Raw genomic sequence first — 23,781 nt, 5'->3', positions numbered from 1 at the left:
CAGCCTGCTGTAAACCACTGACAGAATGAATTAGTTCATCTCTGCGAAGCCTCCCCGGCTGACCAGATATGTACTAATGAGCGTGGGAAAGTTTCTGAATTTTTTCCCACTCTCATCAGTTCACCTCAGGTCAGCCAGGGACTCCGCGCAGCCTTCTTGCTACACTATCTGTAAAAAGAAGCCCATATTATTAGGATTAGGATTAGAAATGGTGCTAACTACTAGGTTGCCACTCTGCTAGATCCAGGGTACAAGAGTAAATTTTGCCAAATGCTTTTCCTCCTGGGAAGAGATGTGCATGCTGGAGTATTGAAACATGCTTGTACAAAATCTAAACAGTGGTTTCCCCAAGACAGCAGTGAGGCACACATAGGTCACCCCAGTTCATGGGACAGAACGATGGACAAGTATGGTATATTATTGTTTTATTATTTTACTTTTATTACAGGAGATCGAGTGCTTTTCTGGAATTAGGTGAGTTTGTAAGTATGGTTTAATTGAGATTATTAAAGGTGTCCGAGTCTTTCATTTAAATGACTTTTTTTCTGGGTGTCAGTCTTTTCTTATAATGTGACTATGGGTTTAGTAATGGGGGCGTCTTATTGATGCCTCTCCATTACTAACATCGGGGCTTGATGTCACCAGGCAAAGGTGACACCAACCCCCACAACTATTACCCCATTGCCCTGTAGAGCAAGGCTAAGTGCTAGAATTGGCACATCTTACAGATGCACCTTTTCTGGGGCATCTGAGAACTGATGTTTTTAGCCGAGGGGCCAGTATCCATGGCCCTTTCCAAGGCTATTAATATAAGCCAGCAGCTGTCTGCATAGCCTTTGCTGGCTATTTATTATAGTGGGACCCTTCATCATTTTTTTAGGGTCCCCCATTTTAGTAGCCAGTAAAGGCTAAGTATACAGTACAGCTGTTAGATAATATTAATAGCCTGTGAAGCTCCATGGGTATTACCCCCTTACCAGGCTATAAGCATCTGCCCCCAGCCATCGGCTTTCCCTCAGCTGGTTACAAAAATTTCGATGGAGCCCATGCCATTTTTTTCCAAAAAAATAATCTTTTTTAAATTAAATGTCCGGTAATTTGCACACACTGTACTAATTGTATTTGTCACTGACATCTATATATCAACCTGTTCCATTTGTATTGACTGTATGTAATCCATTTCTTCTATCCTGTCGGCTCCTGCTGTTATTTTTCACTACCGCGGCTGCTGAATTACTGGCTTTTCATCTATCTATCCATGTGATATAAATACATATATATCTGTGTCTGTCACTGACATCGACAGTGGGGAAAAAGTATTTAGTCAGCCACCAATTGTGCAAGTTCACCCACTTTAAAGGATGATAGAGGCCTCTGTCATTACCAACAAAGGATATATAACAAAATATTGAGATGAACTTTTTTAAAGGGAACCTGTCACCCCCCAGGCATTTTTAAGTAAAAGAGCCACTTTGTGCAGCACTAATGCTGCATTCTGTCAATGTGGCTCTTTTACTTAGCATCCCTTCCATCGCAGAAATAATTGTTTTTAAAATGAGAGACGCAGAGAACTACTGCGCATGCCCAAGATTCCCAGCCCCGCAGTGTGAATAAATCATAAGCGACTGCGGGGCGGGATCTCTGGCCGCGTGATAGGAAGGCTGGGATGTGATGTGAGCACAGGCAGCGCTAACTGCGCATGCCCAAGAAGATATAGTACAGCGCAGATGCCAGTATTTCAAAAGAAGCTGAGGAGGCGGCACCAAATACTGAAGAAAGAAATGACTGAAGGATGCGAGGCATCTGTCAGAGGGGGAAAGACCTGCCCCCCTGTCAAAATTCAGGTATTTTTGACCAATTTTAAAAACAATTATTTCTGCGGTGGAAGGGATGCTAAGTAAAAGAGCCATATTGACAGAATGCAGCATTAGTGCTGCACAAGGTGGCTCCTTTACTTAAAAATGCTTGGGGGGGTGACAGGTTCCCTTTAATGACCAAATAGTTATTTTCCACCATAATTTGCAAAATAAATCTTGCCAAATCAGACAAGATGATTTTCTGGATTTGTTTTCTCATTTTGACTCTCATAGTTGTGGTCTACCTATGATGTCAGGTACAGGCGTCTCTCATCTTTTTAAGTGGGAGAACTTGCACAATTGGTGACTGACCAACTACTTCTTTTCCTCACTGTATATATATGTATTCTATGTGTATATATCTATTCTATCTATTCTAATCTGTCAGTGTGATTTTACTGCACCCGCATATGAATTGCTGGCTTTTCAAATGCAATCGGTGTGTAAAAATCTGACACCACTCGCATGGACCGATTGTTGTGTGATTTTTTTCTCGCACCCATTGACTTCTATTATGGAATGCAATCTGAATTACAATTACAATCAAAGCATGCTACGACTTTTTTCCAGTCCGATCGTGATCCGATCTGAGCTGGAAAAAAAACACAGATGAAGACACAATCATACAAGAACATTGGATCAAATTCAATTTTTTATCGGATTGCATTCGTCCAATTTCATCGCAAGTGGGAATGAGCCCTGAAACTATGTTTCCACAATGAGCTTTGTTGTTGAGTTTTTGATGTTGCAGATGTTCTGCAGGATTTCTGCACCTCTTCGCTAAATGAGGTTGCTTGCATTTTTGTTCCATTATGTTTTGAAGTGTTCCTTTTGCATGAGTTTTAATCTCGTTTTTGATGTTTTTGTCTCTTTTTGGTCATATTTTAAAAAAATTGCTTTAATTTTGGTACTTGATTTGACAAAACTTTAACGATATGATTGTGTGTGGTTTACATGCATTTTTAGTGTGTTTCCAATGCAGAAATACACTATAATGCACCCAGAAGAGAAACTGACATGTTGCAGATTTCAAACACATACCACAGGTCAGTTTACACTGCGTAAAAAAAGTACAGTTGGCACAAGATTTCTATAAATCCCATTCACTGTGCTGGAACTGTAAGACGCTGCGTGTTTTGCACAATGAAAATAAGCAGCCTAAAAAACAGGCTAAATACTCATTGTGTGAAGTTAACTTAAATCCCCTTGTGAAGTTTTTGTGAAAAATTCTCACGGTGATCTGCTGTGAAGACACTGAGCTTGAACTGCAGTGACCTCATCATTGGCATGTTCCCACAGTCCAGAGGTCACCCCAGTTCAAGCCGGCTGGGAGCGCAGTCTCAGTGACATCACCGCTAGTCACTGCGCTCCCAGCAGCTCATTCATCATTGGTTTTCAGCCGGGACAGTTGCATCTTGGCACCGTCCAGGTTGAAAACTATTTCTCCCCCAGATATTACGGATTACGGTGTGGGAAAGAAAGACGGGCAGGTATGGTATATTGTTGTTTTATTATGTCACTTTCATTACAGGAGATCAAGGGCTTCGCAGGAAATCGGAGAGTTTGCAAGTATAGTTTAATTAAGATTATTAAAGGAGTCTGTGTAATTGTTCCAATTAAAGGACTCTATTCTGGCTGTGTCTTTATTTACCATACAAACATAGGATTAGTAATGGATAGGCATCTTATTGACGCCTCTCCATTTACTTACCTTGGGGCTTGATGTCACCTGACAATACAAAGGTGACAAACCCCACAAAATATTACCCCACTTGCCACCGTTACAGGGCTAGTGAGAAGAGTGAGGCTAAGTGCCAAAATTTGCACATCTTAGAGATACGCCTTTTCTGGGGCGGCTGAGAGATGATATTTTTAGCCCGAGGGGGCAGTATCCATGGCCTCTTCCTAGGTTATTAATATCAGTCCGCAGCTGTCTGCATAGCCTTTGCTGGTTATTAAATATAGGGGGTCCCTACATCTTTTTTTAGGGTCCCCATTTTAATAGCCAGTAAAGACTAAGCATACAGTTGTGAGCTGATATTAATAGCCTGGGAAGCTCCATGGGTATTACCCCTTCCCAGGCTATAAACATTGTCCCTCAGCCATCAGCTTTCCCAGTGCTGGTTACGAAAATTGTGCAGGAGCCCACACCATTTTTGTCTGAAAACTAATCTTTTAATAATTAAATACATGTCCAGTAATTTGCACACACACTGTACTAATTGTATTTGTCACTGACATCTATATATCTACCTATTCCATTTGTATGTACTATGTGTAATCCATTTTTCCTATCCTCTCGGCTACTGCAGTGATTTTTTCAGAACACGGCAGATGATATCTATGTAATATAAATACATATATACACACACACCCAGTATGTATATGTGTCACTGACATCTATATATCTATCCATTCTTTGTGTATATATCTATTCTATCTATTCTCTTCTAACCTGTCAGTGTGATTCTACAGTACGCGCACATGAATTGCTGGTTTTTCTTCTATGTAATATATGCGTGTGTATGTGTGTTTTGACAAATATTTCCTTTAAAAATGATGTGTAAATGACAGAGAATTGCTGTATGTAAATGCACATGTTAAAATTGCAATGCAATTGGATAGCAATCGCACTGCATTTGGATGTAAATCGGATGCTAGGTGTGAACAAACGGATTGTACTCGCGTGACACTTGCATTACACTCGTCCGACTCCTGCATCAAAATTGGACCAATTTTAAAATCGCTAGTGTGTCTCCAGCCTAAAGCTATGGCTACACTATCAGCACATGTTCAGTATTTTTTCTCAGCATTTGCAATATAAAACCAGGTGAGGAACAATCTGAGGACATGGTATAATAGAAACAAGTGCACCAATTCTGCATGTTTGATCCACTCCGGGTTTTGGCTTTCAAATACTGATGTGAAATACTGACTACTGATGTTGTGGCTGTAGCCTAAGGCCATGTGCACATTGGGTATTTGGTGAGTTTTTTACCCCAGTATTTGTAAGCCAAAACCAGGAGTGGAACGGTCAGAGGAAAAGCATAATAAAAACATTTGCACGACTTCTGCACTTTTCGCCCACTCCTGGTTTTGGCTTACAAATATTGCGGTAAGAAACGCACCAAATACTCAATGTGGGCATGTGGCCTAACATGGCAATTATGCATGTCTTCAGCAAGCCTCTGCCTGATATGAAGCCAGCTCATCTCCTGAGCCAGCTTCCCACTTACCTAAGTGACCTACAACAAAAATCTACATCACAGGTCTTTAAAGGGTTAAAAAGGAAGCTATCATCAGTATATGACCAATTTTTAATAAGGTTTGTGTGTTCCATGTATTTTCTTTTGTTCAATGTGGGAAATATTCTTTTTCATATCATGATCTTTATAAAAAAAAAAAAAACATTTGCAATCTTGTAATTTTCACACTGGCCATTGCGGTCAACTTCTACTGCAACTCTAAATGGTTATTCTTTTTGATTTCAACAATACATGCACATTAGCCACAATTAACTGACCCCATCTTTTGCACTGAAGCATCTAATGAGCACGTGCAAAGGTCATTGTGAAGGGAGGAGGAGCAGGGTCAGCTGTGACATCGCTTATTGTGATTGGTGGATTCTCTGTTTTCTGCTGTATATGGAGTGTTACCTGTCATTGTAATCCTGAGTCTGATGATAAGGAGCCTGCTGAAATCTTCCTAAAAGGATAGAAAGTATGAGTTTAAAAATGCCCTAGTGGCCAGTGTGAAAATTGCAAGATCATGATATGAATTAAAAAATACCAAAAGTTTTTTTTAAACATACATGTAATACAAAAATCTAATTAATACAAAAGGTAATTTCTGATTATAGCTTCCTTTTAAAAAAAGCTGAATTTTCAATTATTCTATTGATCACAAACTATACATACAGTATAGTAGCATCCCAGGTCTTCAAATAAAGATTTCTTTCTCAGCGCCATGCAACCTGTATCATTTTAGGTGTAGTAAAATCTTAATTTTGCACATGTGGTACGACTTACCTGCAGGCTTGAGCAGTTTACCATCAATGGTTATTTCCACTGCCTTGCTCACCATTATTCCATTTTCAAAAGTAGCAAACCCAGATTCTAGAAAAAAAAGAGGCAAAAAGCACTTAGACCGAAATGACAGGAAGGCATTTTATAGTTGGCTTTGTACGACGTGTCATGTGTAACAAGAAAAGTAAAAGGAAGGAAGGCTCTCTTGCTGGAAAGCTGGATTATATCTCTTATAAATCACAAAACTTTCATCTGAATAGAAATCAACTGGAGAATTTTCACCTAAACACTGTGCAAACAACCTGAAAACATAATGAAACTGTTAATGTGCGATTTGCATTTCGATATTCATGGCTGAGATGAGAATAGCTGCTTCTATGTCCCTTCCCCTATAAGTGGGGTTACAAAAATGACTGTGTGCAGCTGTGCTATGCTGATTGCATACCTCCTATAAAAAAGAATGGAAGTTACGGAAACAGCAGGGCAAAGCAAGCTAAGCTATTGGTGTATCTCATTAATTTCTATATGTGACTCACACAGAGCAGTACAACTGTGCTGTTTGTTTTTGTAAGGCCGGGGTCACACTTGTGAGTGTGATGTGAGAAACTCCTGTGAGTCTTCGCATCAATACCCGGCACTACCACCGGCACGCGGGACCGGAGTGTGCGGCTGCATGTATTCTATGCAGCCACACACTCCGATCCGAGTGTCGACAGCAGCGCCGGGTATTGATGCGAGAGACTCGCATGAGTTTCTCGCATCACACTTGCAAGTGTGACCCCGGCCTAAGGCTAGTTTCACACTAGCGTTTTTGAGCGCAGCTACGGCCTGCGCACGGCCGCCGCTAAGCCCCGCCCCCTGCCGTGCCTCCGCCGGTAGCTCCGCCTACCGGCGCATGACGCTGCATGCGCCCTGCGTCCCCTATCTTTATCACTGGGGGCACAGGCCGTGTGCAGTATGCGTTTGGCGGCGCATGCACCTTTTTGACGGTGCGCCGACTGCGCCAAACGCAACCTGCTGCAGTTTGGTTGCGCCGGCGCACCGTCAAAAAGGCGCATGCGCCGCCAAATGCATACTGCGCACAGCCTGCGCCCCCAGTGATAAAGATAGGGGACGCAGGGCGCATGCAGCGTCATGTGCCGGTAGGCGGAGCTACCGGCGGAGGCGCGGCAGGGGGCGGGGCTTAGCGGCGGCCATGCACAGGCCGTCGCTGCGCTCAAAAACGCAAGTGTGAAACTAGCCCAACACCTCTGGTGGCCGAGACCTAGATGCAGCTATTCCCATTTCAGCCATGAAATTTAAAGATGGAAAAATCCCTTGAGATTTATACTTGTGTTAAATTGGTATTTCCATGTGCAAGATTCTTCCCCAATATGTAGTAGGTGTAATAATATTAGCAAATATCTTCAATTAGAAATGTAGTATAGTTTTTCTGAGTCGTTGTGTCTCTTTCCTCATGTACAGGTTTTGCAGGACATTATGTATCCATGATTACGACTACTAGCAACAAACTAACATTCACTATATCAGTGGTCACAACCATGGATAACTAAGGTTTTGCAATATCTGCACATGAGAAAAGAGACATAGCAAATCAGAAAAACTACACTACATTTCTAACTGGAGATATTTGCTAATATTATTTTTATTACACCTACTACTTATTGGGATAGGATCTTGGAGATGGAAATACCTCTTTAAAGATATATCCACTGCAAGCCACTTTGATGCTCTATGCTGGAATTTGAAGTGATTATGTCACCTTCTTTAATCATATGAAACCTCTGATTGGCTGCAGCGGTCATGTGCTTGTTGAGTGAGCCTCTGAAGATTTTTTTTCAGTGTTTCATTTATACATTGCTGCTATACTAAAGCAGTGCCTTAAGTGCTCATTTTAAAGTGAATCTGACAACTGATACATGGTGCCCTATCCACGGCAGCATGTATCAGACACTGGCTGTATGATCTCAGCCACATATATTTGACTCTGAAACACTGCTGTGTTTAGGAAAAAAAACATACTTTAAATGCCGCTATGTGCATGTAGGCAGAAACCAGTCAATGGAAGGCATCAGGAGGGGAGAAGCTGCCTCGGACACACCTATCCAACTAGTCTCCCTGGTGGCCTTCAAAGTATGTTTTTCTCTGAAATGCTGCAGTGTTTCAGAGGCAAACATGACTAGCAGAGATCGTACAGCCAGTGTCTCAAACATACTTCCTGTGGATTTGGCAGCATGTATTGGCCTGTCAGATTCACTTTAAGTAATATCGACCCCGATGATTTGTACCCCCGAGGGTGCACATAATGCCATGTGCAAAAATGCACAAGGTTACTGTTAGGCAATTATTTACCAGTTGCTAAAAGCTGGGATTTTTTAGATGGAACAAGTTGGAGCTGCAAAAATGAATATACCGTTTTTTTCAGATTATAAGACACGGCGGATTATAAGACTCACCCCAAATTTTGAGAAGAAAAATAGGAAAAATTTTTTTTTAATAAAATGGTGGTGCTTCTCATAACCCATGTGTCTTATTGCTTACCGGGGGTGGTGGCTGCGGTGAAGCGGGGTCCCAGGGTTGCTGCTGGCGGAGGCAAGATTGAAGCGTTGCTGCAGGCTGGGATGAGGGGGTGCTCTGATATGCCACTGTGGGTTCCAGTGCTGCCGCTGCTCTGTCTCTAGTGCTGCCGCTGCCCTGTGTCTGGTGCTGCCATTGCCCTGTGTCTGGCGATGCTGTGGGGGGCTCTGCCAACATGTTGTGAAAGGCCAGAGCCCATGGTTTCCTCCTGTGAGGTGGACTCTGGGAAAATGGCCGCCGGGAGGTGACGCATGTGCAAATGGAGATCTCGGCACCAAGATCTTGGGAGATGAGATCTCAGTGCTGAAATCTCATCTCCCAAGATCTTGGTGCCAAGATCTCCATCTGCACATGCGTTGCCCCCCGGCGACCATTTTGCTGGACTCCACAACACAGGAGGAAACCATGGAATATCCGGGGGCTCTGACCTTTCACAAAACGTCAGCAGAGCCCCCCGCAGCACCGCCGGACATAGAGCAGGGTAGCGTCAGCACCGGACAAAGAGCAGCTGGATCGCCGTACACAGGGCAGCGTGTTGTGAGTTCATTTTCCCCTTCGTCACTGAGGTCTGGTGAACTCCCTATTCTGGTAAAGGAAGGTAATGAGCCTGATTATCAGGCACCTGAGCCTGATGATGATGACTGGCTGAGTGGAGTCACGGACTGGATATAAGGCTGCCGACGCCCTTCTGCCCTGCGGGTGATTTCTCTGTGGACTTCTAGGAGACCAGTCTGATTCCTGCTCCTCTAAAGTTAAGTTTTCTGCTTTGCCTGTTAGCATTTGTGTTTTGTTTTTGTTTGCCTTTCTTTTCTGGATTCTCCCATTCCCTGCTGGGGTGAGCTGAATCTCCTTTTGCCGGTTGCTCTGTCTTCAGAATATTCCTGAGTACTGACATAGCTTTTTGAAGCCTAGCGTCTTCAGGGCCTTTTTCACTGTCAGTTTGTTGGCTCTTATTTTCATAGGGTTTTTCACGGATTGCAGACAGCAGCCTTCCTGTCCTTTCCTATCTAGTTAGCTTGGGCCCCGTCTTTGCTCAGTCTATCTTTCTGTCTGTGTTAGTGTTCTTTCTTCTTGCTTCACCGTCATTATATGTTGGGGGCTGCCTTTTGCTTTGGGGTCTGCTCTGAGGCAGTTTAGATTTCCCTTTCTGTCTTTAGGCTATATAGTCCTCCGGCTGTGATCGAGGGGTCTAGGGCATCGTAGGAACCCCCCACGGCTACTGCTAGTTGTGTTGGTAGGTTCAGGGGTCTGCAATCCGATAGCTGCCAACTTCTCTGGTTTTCTGGACTTAGCTAGCATTTCTGTTTTTGCCTCCTACGGTGACTCATTCATAACAGAATCACCCGCCATACCGCAGATCCTAGGGTAATCAATAGCAGGAATGAATTGTGTTTAAAAAAAAAAAAAAAAAAGAGTGTGTATATTCTTTCCTCTATATCTCTGAGGCCGTAGGGGGAATTTTTTTTTTTTCTCTCAATGGAGATAAAGCAATTGTCTGATCATGTGGAGCAGCTCGCTGCGGAAGTGCGGGGAATTTCTGCCTACCTTGCTCATTCGCATGCTGTTGAACAAAAGATCCCTACACCTGATGTATTTTTTGGGGATCGATCTAAATTTTTGAGTTTCAAAAATTATTGTAAATAATTTTTTGCCTTGAAGCCTAACTCGTCAGGGAGCTCCGCGCAGCAGGTTAAAATTGTCATCTCTTTGCGTGGCGATCCCCAGGATTGGGCGTTTTCTTTGAAACCAGATAATCCTATTCTGACTAATGTGAACGCATTCTTTCAAGCCTTGGGGTTGTTGTATGACGAACCTAATGCTATTGATCAGGCTGAAAAGACCCTGTTGGCATTGAACCAGGGTCAAGATTCTGCAGAGTTGTACTGTCCAAAGTTCCGAAAGTGGGCGGTCCTTACTACCTGGAATGATAATGCCTTGGCTGCTCTCTTTCGGAAGGGTTTGTCAGAAGCCGTAAAAGATACCATGATGGGATTTCCTGTTCCCTCTGGTCTGGACGATTCTATGTCATTAGCCATTCAGGTTGATCGGCGTTTACGTGAACGCAGGATTGCACGAGAGGTGTTGCCACCGGTTGAACAGACGTCTGAACCTATGCAATGTGAAAGAGTTTTGTCTAGGGCGCAACGTCAGAAGTTCAGAAGGCGTAATAAGCTGTGTTTTTTCTGTGGAGATGCCTCGCATATTATTTCTGTTTGTCCTAAACGAGAGAAATGCTTTGCACACACGTTTTCTGTTGGTGGTGTTCAACCTAATTTTCTTCTGGCAATTACTCTGATCTGCTCCCTGTCCACATTTTCCGCCAAGGCTTTTGTGGATTCAGGAGCAGCGCTAAACCTAATGGACTTGGATTTTGCTAAACGTTGTGGATTTCTGATGACACCTCTGCAGACGCCTATCCCTTTGAGGGGGATTGATGCTACTCCTTTGGCGAAAAATAAACCTCAGTTTTGGACCCAGGTGGTCATGCGGGTCGCCCCAGACCATCAAGAAAATTACAGATTTTTGGTGTTGCATGGTCTGCATGATGCCGTTGTTCTGGGGTTTCCCTGGTTGCAAATTCATAATCCAGTTTTGGATTGGAAATCTGTGTCTGTGGTGAGTTGGGGTTGTCGGTGTGCCTTTAGTGAGGCTCCGGTTTTTTCCACCTCTCCTCAGTCGCATGATGTTCCTGACTATTTGGCGGACTTTTATGATGTATTTAGTGAGAATGAGTCTGCATCTTTGCCTCCTCATAGGAGATATGACTGTGCAATTGAACTGAGCCCGGGGTGTAAATTTCCCAATGGTCAGCTCTTCAATTTATCTGTACCCGAGCACGAGGCTATGCGATCCTATATTAAGGAGGCGTTGGAGAAGGGTCATATTAGACCATACTCTTCACCCTTAGGTGCCGTTTTTTTTTTTTGTGGCCAAAAAGGATGGTTCTTTAAGGCCTTGTATTGATTATCGTGCCCTCAACAAAGTTACTATTAAATATCAGTATCCGTTACCCCTGATATCGGATCTATTCTCTAGAGTTAGAGGTGCTTGCTGGTTTAACAAGCTTGACCTCAGGGGGGCGTATAATCTTATCCGCATTAAGCAGGGGGATGAATGGAAGACGGCGTTTAATACTCTGGAGGGACATTTTGAGTACCTGGTGATGCCTTTTGGGCTCACTAATGCCCCTTCTGTCTTCCAGTGCTTCATGAACGATATTTTCCGAGACTTTGTCGATAGATTTTTGATTATCTATCTGGATGATATTTTGATCTTCTCCAAGGATTGGGATTCTCATGTGGAACATGTTCGGACTGTGTTCCGGATCTTGAGGGAGAATTCCCTGTATGTCAAAGGATCAAAAGGCCTTTTTGGAGTACAGAGGATTTCATTTTTGGGATTTATTTTGTCTCCGTCAACTATTGAAATGGACCCGGCCAAGGTACAGGCCATATATGATTGGGTTCAGCCCACTTCTTTGAAGGCCCTCCAGAAGTTTTTGGGTTTTGCTAATTTTTATCGGAAATTTATAGCAAAATTTTCTAGTATTGCCAAGCCATTGACTGATCTGACTAAGAAGGGTGCTGATGTGTTGAATTGGTCTCCGGAGGCTGTTGCTTCCTTTCAGGAGCTGAAGCGAAGATTTATCTCCACCCCGGTTTTGCGGCAACCTGATGTCTCACTCCGTTCCAGGTAGAGGTGGATGCTTCTGAGATTGGTGCAGGAGCTGTTTTGTCCCAAAAGGATCCTGTAACATCTAAAATGAATCCCTGTGCTTTATTTTCCCGAAAGTTTCTCCATCTGAACGTAACTATGATGTGGGGAATCGGGAACTGTTGGCCATGAAATGGGCATTTGAGGAGTGGAGACATTGATTGGAGGGAGCTAAACATCAAGTTGTGGTCCTCACTGACCACAAGAATTTGATTTACCTAGAGTCGGCTAAACGCTTGAACCCTAGACAGGCTAGGTGGGCCTTGTTTTTTACACGTTTTGATTTTGTGGTCTCTTTTCTTCCTGGAACTAAGAATGTCAAGGCAGACGCCCTCTCAAGGAGCTTCTTTGCTGATTCTCCTGTGGTGACCAAGCCTGCTACCATCTTAGGCGAAGGGGTAGTTCTTTCTGCCATCTCGCCCGATTTGAGACTTGCTCTGCAAGAGTTCCAGGAGGACAAGCCTGAGCATTGTCCCAGTGGAAAGTTGTATGTTCCTGACCAGTGGAAGAAGAGAGTGATGTCTGAAGTTCATTGCTCTGCATTGGCTGTTCATCCAGGTATTTTTGGTACTAGAGATCTGGTGAGTCGCTCTTTTTGGTGACCCACCTTGTCTCATGATGTCAGGAATTTTGTGCAGTCCTGTGGGACTTGCTCCCGGTCTAAATCTTGTTCTCGCTCTAGTGGGATGTTGATGCCTTTGCCGGTCCCCAGGAGGCCATGGACCCATATTTCTATGGATTTCATCTCTGATATGCCGGTCTCTCAAAGAATGACTGTTATTTGGGTGATTTGTGATAGGTTCTCTAAGATGGTTCATCTTGTACCACTCTCTAAGTTGCCATCTTCCTCTGAGTTGGTGCCCCTGTTTTTGCAACAGGTGGTTTGCTTGCACAGGATTCCTGAGAACATTGTATCTGACAGAGGAGTTCAGTTTGTGTCTAGATTTTGGAGGACTTTCTGTTCCAAGCTGGGAATTCAGTTGTCCTTCTCCTCTGCTTTTCACCCTCAGACCAATGGGCAGACAGAGAGAACAAACCAGACCTTGGAGTCGTATTTGAGATGTTTTATTTCCGCTGATCAGGATGATTGGGTTTCATTTTTGCCCTTGGCCAAATTTGCTTTAAATAATAGAGCTAGTTCTGCCACTTTGATGTCACCTTTTTTTTGTAACTTTGGGTTTCATCCTCGATTTTCCTCAGGGCAGGTGGAGCCTTCTGCCTGCCCAGGTGTTGACACTGTGGTGGAGAGAATGCACCAGATCTGGGACCAAGTGGTGGATAAGTTATCTCTCTCCCAGGAAAAGGCCCAGCGGTTTTCCAATCGACATAGGACCATTGGTCCCCAGTTTAAGATTGGTGATATGGTGTGGTTATCATCAAAAAATATTGCTATGAAGGTGGCTTCTCCTAAGTTTAAGCCTAGATTTATTGGACCTTACAAGATCTTGGAGATTTTTAATCCAGTCTCTTTTCGCTTGGCTCTTCCTGTCACATTTAAGATCCATACTGTCATGTCGGACGCTGTTCACACCACAGCATCCGGCAGGCAGAGGTAGTTCCACCTCCAGCCACTATAGCCTCAGTGGCGCCGGTTTGATCTTCAGGCTCTCGGGGGTTAATCCTGCTGGAGACCAGGTTGGAAGGTTAGTCACGCCCACGGTCTTTAAATAGTCATACTGGCATATGGGCGTCGCCGATTATAGCTTGTGTTTCATACCAAGTGGTTCCGGTCTGGAGTGGAGGTGTTCAAGAGAGAGAGATTCATATCTGGTGTCGTATGATCCGTCGTTATCCTTTCTCCTTCCCATATTTGTGTTTAGTTGTGCCCTGTTCACATTACTGTTTATTCCTGTGTGTGTGCGGCGCAGTGCAGTTTAAGTTCTCCCTGTCTGTCATTATTTGTGTGGGAGCTTTGGTGGTGTGACTCCTCACTGGGTGGAGGGTGGAGGGTTAAGTGCAGGGCTGAGCAGGAGATAAGGAAAGGTCGGAGGCTCAGGCATTTGCACCTTCAGCAAAAACCCTGGGTTGAGGGTCAGACAGGGTTTCCCCTAGTAAAAGGGACACCACAGGGGCCACGGGTATTTCAGCCTTAGTTGAACTAAGCCCCCGTGACACATAATGTGTTCCATAAGTCCTTGTTGAAGAGGTTTGTTGAACCAGTTGTTCCTGGGGTGGCACCTCCGGACCCTGTATTGGTTGAAGGTAACATGGAATATGAGGTAGAGAAAATACTGGATTCCCGTCTGGCTAGACGGAGACTCCAGTATTTGGTTAAGTGGAAGGGTTATGGTCAGGAGGATAATTCCTGGGTCTCTGCCTCTGATATTCATGCCAAAAGATTGGTGCGTGCCTTTCATCGGGCTCACCCTGATCGCCCTGGTGGCGTGGTTGAGGGTTCGATGACCCCTCCTCAAGGGGGAGGTACTGTTGTGAGTTCATTTTCCCCTTCGTCACTGAGGTCTGGTGAACTCCCTATTCTGGTAAAGGAAGGTAATGAGCCTGATTATCAGGCACCTGAGCCTGATGATGATGACTGGCTGAGTGGAGTCACGGACTGGATGTAAGGCTGCCGTCGCCCTTCTGCCCTGCTGGTGATTTCTCTGTGGATTTCTAGGAGACCAGTCTGATTCCTGCTCCTCTAAAGTTAAGTTTTCTGCTTTGCCTGTTAGCATTTGTGTTTTGTTTTTGTTTGCCTTTCTTTTCTGGATTCTTCTATTCCCTGCTGGGGTGAGCTGAATCTCCTTTTGCCGGTTGCTCTGTCTTCAGAATATTCCTGAGTACTGACATAGCTTTTTGAAGCCTAGCGTCTTCAGGGCCTTTTTCACTGTCAGTTTGTTGGCTCTTATTTTCATAGGGTTTTTCACGGATTGCAGACAGCAGCCTTCCTGTCCTTTCCTATCTAGTTAGCTTGGGCCCCGTCTTTGCTCAGTCTATCTTTCTGTCTGTGTTAGTGTTCTTTCTTCTTGCTTCACCGTCATTATATGTTGGGGGCTGCCTTTTGCTTTGGGGTCTGCTCTGGGGCAGTTTAGATTTCCCTTTCTGTCTTTAGGCTATATAGCCCTCCGGCTGTGATCGAGGGGTCTAGGGCATCGTAGGAACCCCCCACGGCTACTGCTAGTTGTGTTGATAGGTTCAGGGGTCTGCAATCCGATAGCTGCCAACTTCTCTGGTTTTCTGGACTTAGCTAGCATTTCTGTTTTTGCCTCCTAAGGTGACTCATTCATAACAGCAGCGGCATCAGTGGACACCCGCAGTGGCACGCTGATAAAGTATATACGCATTATAAGACGCACACCCATATTCCCCCCAAATTTAGGTGGAAAAAGTATGTCTTATAATCACATATAACATGGTAATTACCTGTATTTTTCAGACTATAAGACGCACCGGACCATAAGACGCACCTCTAATTTTGGGGTGGGAAATAGCAGAAAAAAAAGATTTTTATGAGATAGGGGTCCGTTTTATTGTCTGAATTTAAGGCATCTTACCTGAGGGCCGGTGATGCTACAGTGGGGTCACAGAAGGCATGGTCCCTTCCTCATGAAGCCAGGGGCGACAGAAGTGGGGCAATGCTGTAGTCCCGAGGTGCGATGCGCGTGTGCAGATTGAGATCTTGACGGCCATTTTCCTGAAGCTGATTGTCGCAGAGATTTCAATCTGCGCATGCGTGACCTCCGGTGGCCATTTTCCTGAATCCTCCTGCGGCCCACGGCTTCAGGAAGATGGACACAGGGAAACCGATGATGCACTCGCCATGGACACTGGAAAGCAGCCGTGGACATATTTCTGCCACAAATATCTTGAGGAAGGGACCCTGCTCAGGTGCTCTCCACACCGCCCACTGCCGCAGCATCGCCACAAATCTGCTGCCCCAACCCCCCGTTAAGCTTGCGTTTGTACCATAAGACATCCCCCATTTTCCTCCCAAATTTTTTGGGGAAAAAGTGCATCCTATGGTGTGAAAAATACGGTACTTGAAAGGGCCAGTTAAGGTTTTCATTGTGCTACTCCTCCTTTTTCTTTCTAACGAAGAAAATATGTAGTTTCTACATGTCTATAAAATTTTAAGTTCTAAATTCCCTATCTCAGAAGCATACAAGCTAGCATCAATTTCATGGGATACCAATGAAACTGTCAGTATGTCTTTGGAGAAGCATTAGGCTACGATCCCACAATTAATTTTGGTGAGGTTTTGACTCTGAATATTTTTCAAAAAATTCAAGCAGTCCAACTTACTTAGTGCAGAAATGGAGGAGAAAATCTGCATCATCAAGAAATCACCAAGCTCATCGTGAGAACATAGCCTTAGGCCACATGCACAAATTGAGTATATAGTGAGTTTTTTTACCTCAGTATTTGTAAGCCAAAACCATGAGTGGAACAATAGGAGGAAAAGTATAATAGAAACACATCACCACTTCTGTATTTATCTCCCACTCCTGGGTTTAGTTTGCAAAATCTGAGGTTAAAAGCTCACCAAATACTCAACGTGCGCAAGTGACCTTAACATGACAATATCAGGACTTCAGATATAGTATTTTAATGGTTTTATTTTATCTATTTAAATTATTGTGCTGTAACATTTGCATCTGAATATTTCATGGCATTGCTCCAACCTTGCAGTCCATTATTGGACGGTATGGCCTGGACACTTGACTAGAAGAGACCCCAATTCATCATGGTATTGGTGCCCTATTTCAGGAGGAAATATGACTCTAATAATGATTTTTAATTTGGCTTTTCAATATTTAATTTGAGCCTTTTTAACTCTATTTGGTTTCACCAGTTTTTTTTCTCTTTGACAATGTGAGTGTGGTTTACCTTATCAAGATGCATTAGCTTAATTCATCATTTGTGACTTTTCCAAACATCAGAAAATGTTTATGTAAGTCTGCTCCAGTACCACACTGTAGTAAAAAATCTCTTTAATTTTATTTTTTCTCAGTTAAAGACGATTATGCATCATTTTAAAGGATAAAGCAACGTTTTGCTCAAAAAGACTCAAAAATGGTAAAACGCAAGAAAAAAAAGACCATTTTTGAGGTTTTCAAATGTCACTTTGTGTTTGCACAAGTCTGCTCTTGTGCAACACTAGAAAACAAAATCTGTTTCATTTTCTTTTTTCACAGTTGAATATGCAACATTTTAAAGAATAATACAACTTTTTCCCCCAAAAAGGCACAAAAATGAAAAAAGCAAGAAAAAATAGTATATTTTATTTTAAGCAGAATTCACCAACATGTATGCACAACTAAAGACGAATAGAGATGAGTGATCCCAAACATAACAAGTTTGAGGTTCGTACCAGATTGTTAGAGTCCGTTGCTAAACGCCAAACATGGACTTGTCCACGTTTGATGTAAAATTCTGTCACAAAGTCAGCCACCTAATAGTTGATGTAAGCGTAGGCCCCCATTCAGCTCTGCTTTTTTGCATTTTTTCTGGAGTAAAAACATGGTTCTATTAGTGACATTTGTTTGCATCTTATGCAATAATTTGCATTGTTTCTTAAGTTAACTTTACTTGGTTTTGTCCTTTTTTTTTACAATAGGGAATTGTTATCCTTATCCAGATGTTTTAGCCTAATTAATCATTTGGACTTTTCCAAGTGTCTCAATTTTTTTGCATCATTGTACTCCAGAACGTTACTGCAATACAAAATCTGTTTAATTTTATTTTTGTGCAGGTGAAAACTAATGTGTGACCTTTTAAAGTATCATGACACTTTGATTGTAAAAAAGACACAAAAAGGTAAAAAAAACAAGAAAATAGAGCAATTTTGATTTTGCCAAAAATTCATCTCATGAGCCATTTTGATGACGTTAGCACAAAAAATTCCGCAATGCAAAAATGAAAAGTCACTTAAAAAACCCAAATGATGAATTGGGGTCTATGCGATTCAAGTGTCTTTCCTTTCGTTTGTCTATGTCAATTTTTTGTAGCAAAACAATACACATTTCTGTTTTCACAGCATTATGTCTTACTGTTGAAAAATGGAGCAGTAAACACATAATTGTCATTGTCCAAGCTGCGTTTGTAGTAGCTATCCTCATATGTTTCAGGATCTTCAAACCAGTACTCGCCAGCACTAGAAAATTATAAATGTTACAACAAAAACATTAGAAAAATCAAAGTTGCAAAAAGTTATATGTAATCTGTTGTCTCACTATATATTAATATAAATGTATTCATGAAAAAGAATATTTTACTTATTATCTTCTACTTAAAGTACTAAGGAACACGAATGACAAAAGTATACAGAAGAAATGTTTCTTTCTGTGACTCTTAACTTCTTTCCAACATTAGATGTATTGCTAGAAGGCTCTGGAAATAAGCCCTCTCCATACCAGGCAAGCGCCAGCACATGTGTCGACACACCCGCCACTAATAGCAGCGACTAGATAAGCAACAATTGCAACTCTAACCATTTATATGAGGCTGTTAATCTCAGTAGCATTTAAATGGCCCAACTGCATGACGCAATTATTTCTGTGCTTATCGCTCTCTGTGTCAACATGAGCATATATGGCATCTGTCACGCTCTCGCCTTGGCTGAATGGCACGAACCGGGGGGTTGTGGCCCCACTGTGCCACAAACCAGACTACCCTGGAAGGGGCGTGACTACGACAGCTACCTCGGTCTTCACTGGAGCCTCTGATGGTGAGGTCAGGCTTGTGCGGCAGGTAGCTGTCGGGTGCCACTCCAGGGTGGTGTCTGGCTGTGGCTGCTGATCCCACTCGGGGACAAGTCACTTTGACAGGTGTGACTAACAGGCAGGCTGAGATACTGGGCAAGCAGACACGGCTTGGTACACTGGCAGTCAGGCACGGATTGGAGACACGGCTTGGAGACACTAGGCAAGCAGGCACGGCTTGGAGACACTGGGCAAGCGGGCACGGCTTGGAGACACTGGGCAAGCGGGCACGGCTTAGAGACACTGGGGAAGCGGGCATGGCTTGGAGACACTGGGCAAGCGGGCACGGCTTGGAGACACTGGGCAAGCGGGCACGGCTTGGAGACACAGAGCAGGTAGGTGATGGCTTGAGACACAGGACAGGCGGGCGTGGTATGAGAAGGGACAGCTAAGGACCTGTTCACACAGCAGGTGTAGGCAGGAAGGAGTGGTGTATGTTGGAACAGGATTTGGACCTGTTCACACAGGAGGTGTAGGCAGGAAGGAGTGGTGTATGTTGGAACAGAATTTGGACCTGTTCACACAGGAGGTGCAGGTACGGATATAGGCTGGAGTGTGGAGTAGGCAGAGCCGCAGAGCAGGCTGGGCTGCAAGGGGGCTGTGCAGGCAGAGCGGCTAGGGAGCCGTGCAGGCAGAGCGGCTAGGGAGCCATGCAGGCAGAGCGGCTAGGGAGCCGAGCAGGCAGAGCGGCTAGGGAGCCGAGCAGGCAGAGCGGCTAGGGAGCCCAGCAGGCAGAGCGGCTAGGGAGCCCAGCAGGCAGAGCGGCTAGGGAGCCCAGCAGGCAGAGCGGCTAGGGAGCCCAGCAGGCAGAGCGGCTAGGGTGCAGATGCACAGACAGGGAGAACACAAGGAAAGACACTGCAGAGAAGGAACCACAAACAAGGAGACTGACAGACAGAGGTAAGACTGAGTTCAGACAGAGACACAAGGACAAAGAAACAAGGGCCAGGATATTCTGCCTCCTGGCAGGCGGACAGAGAACAGACAAGGCACTGGGAACAAGACTCAAGGGCCAGGATATTCTGCCTCCTGGCAGGCGGACAGAGAAGTACTAGGCAAGATACCAAGACACAGGAAAATGCAGTAAGAGCCTTCAGAGAAGGCAAGACATAGGACAGGGCCTGGCTAGCTCAGCAGCAAGGAGCTAATTGAGTTTAGACATTGCACAGGCCATGTTTCAGTGGGAGTGGCAGGGTTAAATAGTCCAGGGCTCTAGGTAATTGGTCAGGGACCCATTAGCCAGGTGCACCCTGACTGCATAAGAACCAGAGCGTTCAGGCACCGCCCCCCTATACACACAGTTAGGAAACATGGAGTGCAAGCAGGAAAACAAGAGGCATAGCACATGGAGCTCAGGGCTGGCAACAGACAGAATTCACAGCATGGCTTGAAGCAGAAGGTAAGTTGGTGTGCGGGGGATGGGAGGCCATACAGTGATGCCAGCAGGGTTGTTACAGCATCCTTGTGTGAAAAATGTAATATATTTAATAAAAAATACTTGAAACCGAACATTTAAAGAGTATCCATTGTTTTAACCCCTTAACGACCAGGGGTATCAGTTTTTGCATTTTCGTTTTTTGCTCCCCTTCTTAAAGCCATAACTTTTTTATTTTTTAGTCAATATGACCATGTGAGGGCTTGTTTTTTGCAGGAAAAGTTGTACTTTTGAAGAACACCATTGCTTTTAACATATCATGTACTGAAAAATGGAAAAAAAATTACAAATGTGGAGAAATTGCAAAGAAAAGTGCAAATCCAGAGTTGTTTTTTGTTTTTATTTTTAACCATGTTCACTAAATACTAAAACTGACCTGCCATTATGATTCTCCAGGTCATTATGAGTTCACAGACACCAAACATGTATATGTGCTTTTTTATTTAAGCGATGAAAAAAATTCCAAAGTTTGTTATAAAAAAAAGCTGCACCATTTTCCAATACCTGTAGCATCTTCATTTTTCATGATCTGGGGTTTGGTGAGGGCTTATGTTTTGTGCACCAAGCTGACACTTTTATTGTTGCCATTTAGGTGTAGATATGAACTTTTGATCACCCATTATTGCATTTTAATGCAATGTTGTGGCGACCAAAAAACATATTTTTGGGGTTTTGACTTTTTTTCTCATTATGCCGTTTAGCGATCGGGTTAATTCTTTTTTTATATTGATAGATCGGGTGATTCTGAATGCGGTGATACCAAATATTTGTGTATTTGATTTTTTATGGTTTTATTTTCAATAGGGTGAAAGGGGGCTGATTTAAACGTTTAGATTTTTTAAAAATATTTTTTAAAACTTTACTTTTTGCATGATTCAGTAGTCTACATGGAAGGATAGAAGCAGCCCTACTTTGTTATGAGCATCAACCACTGGGCGGAGCTCAGTGCAATCTGGCAATGACAAACAGAGGTCTGCGTCAACCTGTGGTTGTCATGTCAACCCATCGGTGACCCGAGATCATGTGACAGGGTCACCGATGGGTGGGATTTATGACTTCAGGTAAAGGCAAGTTAAATGCCCCTGTCAGAGATTGACAACAGCATTTAACTAGTTGACAGCTGTGGGTGGATCATGACTCCACCCGCTGCTGTTGTGGGCACATGTCAGCTGCATATATACATGTGCCCTGAAAGGTGCAGGCTCAGCTCCATATCCCGCACCAAACAGGGGAGCCCAATGTCGGAAAGGGGTTAATTTTTATTTAGTAAATGAATAGTACACATGAAAATAAAAATATCTGTAATATATCTTATTTTAGAAATCTGCTTTCTTCTATTTCAAAATTCTCAATTCAAAGGTAAAGTATGCATTCAGTAAAGAAAGGATTTTACATTACTGGGATAAAATATTATAAGAAACAATTGTCATCTTCTATATAAAGTAGAGGGAGGAGTAGGATGGGGGATCTTGAGGAAGAGCTTTTCCCTCTTCTTCACCCCTCCCCACTACATAAAGTCAGTTGTAACTGCCATCTCCTATTTTAGTAAGGTAAAACTTTGTGCCAGTCGTTAATTGAGAATTTTTTTTGAGAATTAATGATCAGTCCTGACAGAAAGAAATATATTGCAAAGTTTCTTATTTTCATATGTGCTATTTATTTATGGAATAAAAAATAAAATACCAGTTGCTTCACTTCACACAAAAAAAGCAATAACAAGCTATCAAAAGTTCTATGTACTCCAATATATAAATAAGCAACAGTCTGGTGCACAAAAAAAGCAAACCCTCACATAAGTTCATCAACAGAAAAATTAGAACAATAAAAAAATTATGGGTTTTAGAAAATGGCAACATAAACCAAAATTTACAATTTCATTTAACCGTTAAAGAGAACTATTAACCAATTGTTTCATGTTGAACTAGACACACCATGTAATTGTGGCTGCAGAGCAGAATAAAATGTTTTTTGTTGTTTTTTTTTATTTCACCTCTCTTCTCTGTTGCAGAGATATTAGCAATTAAAGTATTTTGCATCTAATGAATTAATGTTTGTTAAGTCCAAGTGGATGTTATTTCATAGTTTTCACTGAGATCATGCACTTCTCCTTGTATGATGATGCCCAATCATAAGCAACCAGTAACACAGCAGAAAAAGAATCATACCATACAATAGTTTAGAGAAAGTTTCTTAGTGTGTTAGATGAATGACAGACAGTCTGATCACTTGGTAAAACAGTGTCCAAGATTAGAAAGTACAGATGACTAAAGCCATTCAGATAAGGTCACTGTGGTCAAGGGCAGCACAGCTTAACTTAGCTGTGTCACAATACAAACCATTTGATCAGCACTCTTACTTTCTTAGCATGGACACCTCTGCTGTACTGCCTCCCCCACACTGCCTGTCTAGAGATGTGTCAGTAATCACACTTATGCCTGTTTTGCTCAGGGCAACTTGTAATCACTCTGCAGTGAGATCAGAGCAGGGTGTCATTACATCTTATTCAGGAGTAGCCCAAAACAGACTGCACCTGTGTGAGATGCAATAAAAGCCTGCTCTCACTGCAGAGTGAGTACCAGCTGCCCTGATCCCAGTAGACATAAATGTGGTTCTGTTTCACTGTTTTAAGCTATATTGGGGAGTGTTTTTCTTTACTTTGAGTGTTGATACCAGCTAATGACAAGGGAGCATCATACCTGGAGAAAAAATACATGCCCCCAATGAAAATTACCTGATAAAACCAGCTCGTACTTAACAAAAGTTCACTCATTAGGTGACAAATACTTTGATTATCAGTATCTCCCAATCAGATAGGAGAAATAATTAAGATAAAAACATTAATTCTACTCTGCAGCCACTAATGCAATGATTGTCCAGTCCATCAAGAAAAATTTGGTGCTTGGTCCTCTTTAAAGTATCAAAAACATTATACGATTGCTATGTCCATAATTATGTTCATCTAAGAAAAACCTATTTCTCAATGAAGTCCAAAAAAACAAACCTCCCAAAACTATAGAGCAACTGTGTTTTTCAATGTTGATGGAAAAATAACACAGTTACACTTCTTGGAAGAAGAGGAGGAGGTAAAACTGAAAGAGCAGAGATGAAGAATTGCTCTCTCATGAAGGGCTTAAACAGACAGAAATTTTGAAGAGTACACAGGTGTAACACTACACACAGATGTTGATAAGTAAAATCATGGGACTCATCACTTGTAGCATTTTGAGTAGTCACTATGCAGCCCACTGTCGGGCAGACAATACTCTGAAGTAGGGAAGGAAAATGGCTGATTTAATTGACAGCTATCAAATAGTGCTGTAACAGTGCAAGGTATAGTATTGTTGTCCAATTCTACAATGTGGGACAAAGCTGCAATGCCTTGTACCACTGTTAAAAGTATGACACAGGAAATTATGGATTAGCCTGCAAGCCATTGGAAACAGTGAAGTTGCTAAAGTGTTTGCATATGTGTTTGT

The 23,781-nt window shown here is 43.0% G+C and overlaps 1 protein-coding gene across 4 annotated transcripts in view; it reads right to left on the bottom strand.

The window, feature by feature from the left end:
• CACNA2D1 (calcium voltage-gated channel auxiliary subunit alpha2delta 1) overlaps positions 1-23,781 on the bottom strand; it is a 1,206,813-nt gene that overhangs the window by 81,753 nt on the left and 1,101,279 nt on the right. For all 4 annotated transcript variants that reach the window (XM_073551318.1, XM_073551320.1, XM_073551319.1 and 1 more), the window contains 2 exons: positions 18,160-18,263; positions 5,885-5,971 (listed from right to left, as the gene is read on the bottom strand). In XM_073551318.1, coding sequence (XP_073407419.1) covers positions 5,885-5,971; positions 18,160-18,263 — 191 coding nt within the window. The remainder of the gene's footprint in view (positions 1-5,884; positions 5,972-18,159; positions 18,264-23,781) is intronic.

This window comes from Dendrobates tinctorius, unplaced genomic scaffold (assembly GCF_039654945.1).
Source record: "Dendrobates tinctorius isolate UK_male_01 unplaced genomic scaffold, ASM3965494v1 ptg000174l, whole genome shotgun sequence".
NCBI lineage: Eukaryota > Metazoa > Chordata > Amphibia > Anura > Dendrobatidae > Dendrobates > Dendrobates tinctorius.
Note: the sequence above shows the minus strand (reverse complement) of the source record. Positions and strands in the feature narration are given on the sequence as shown.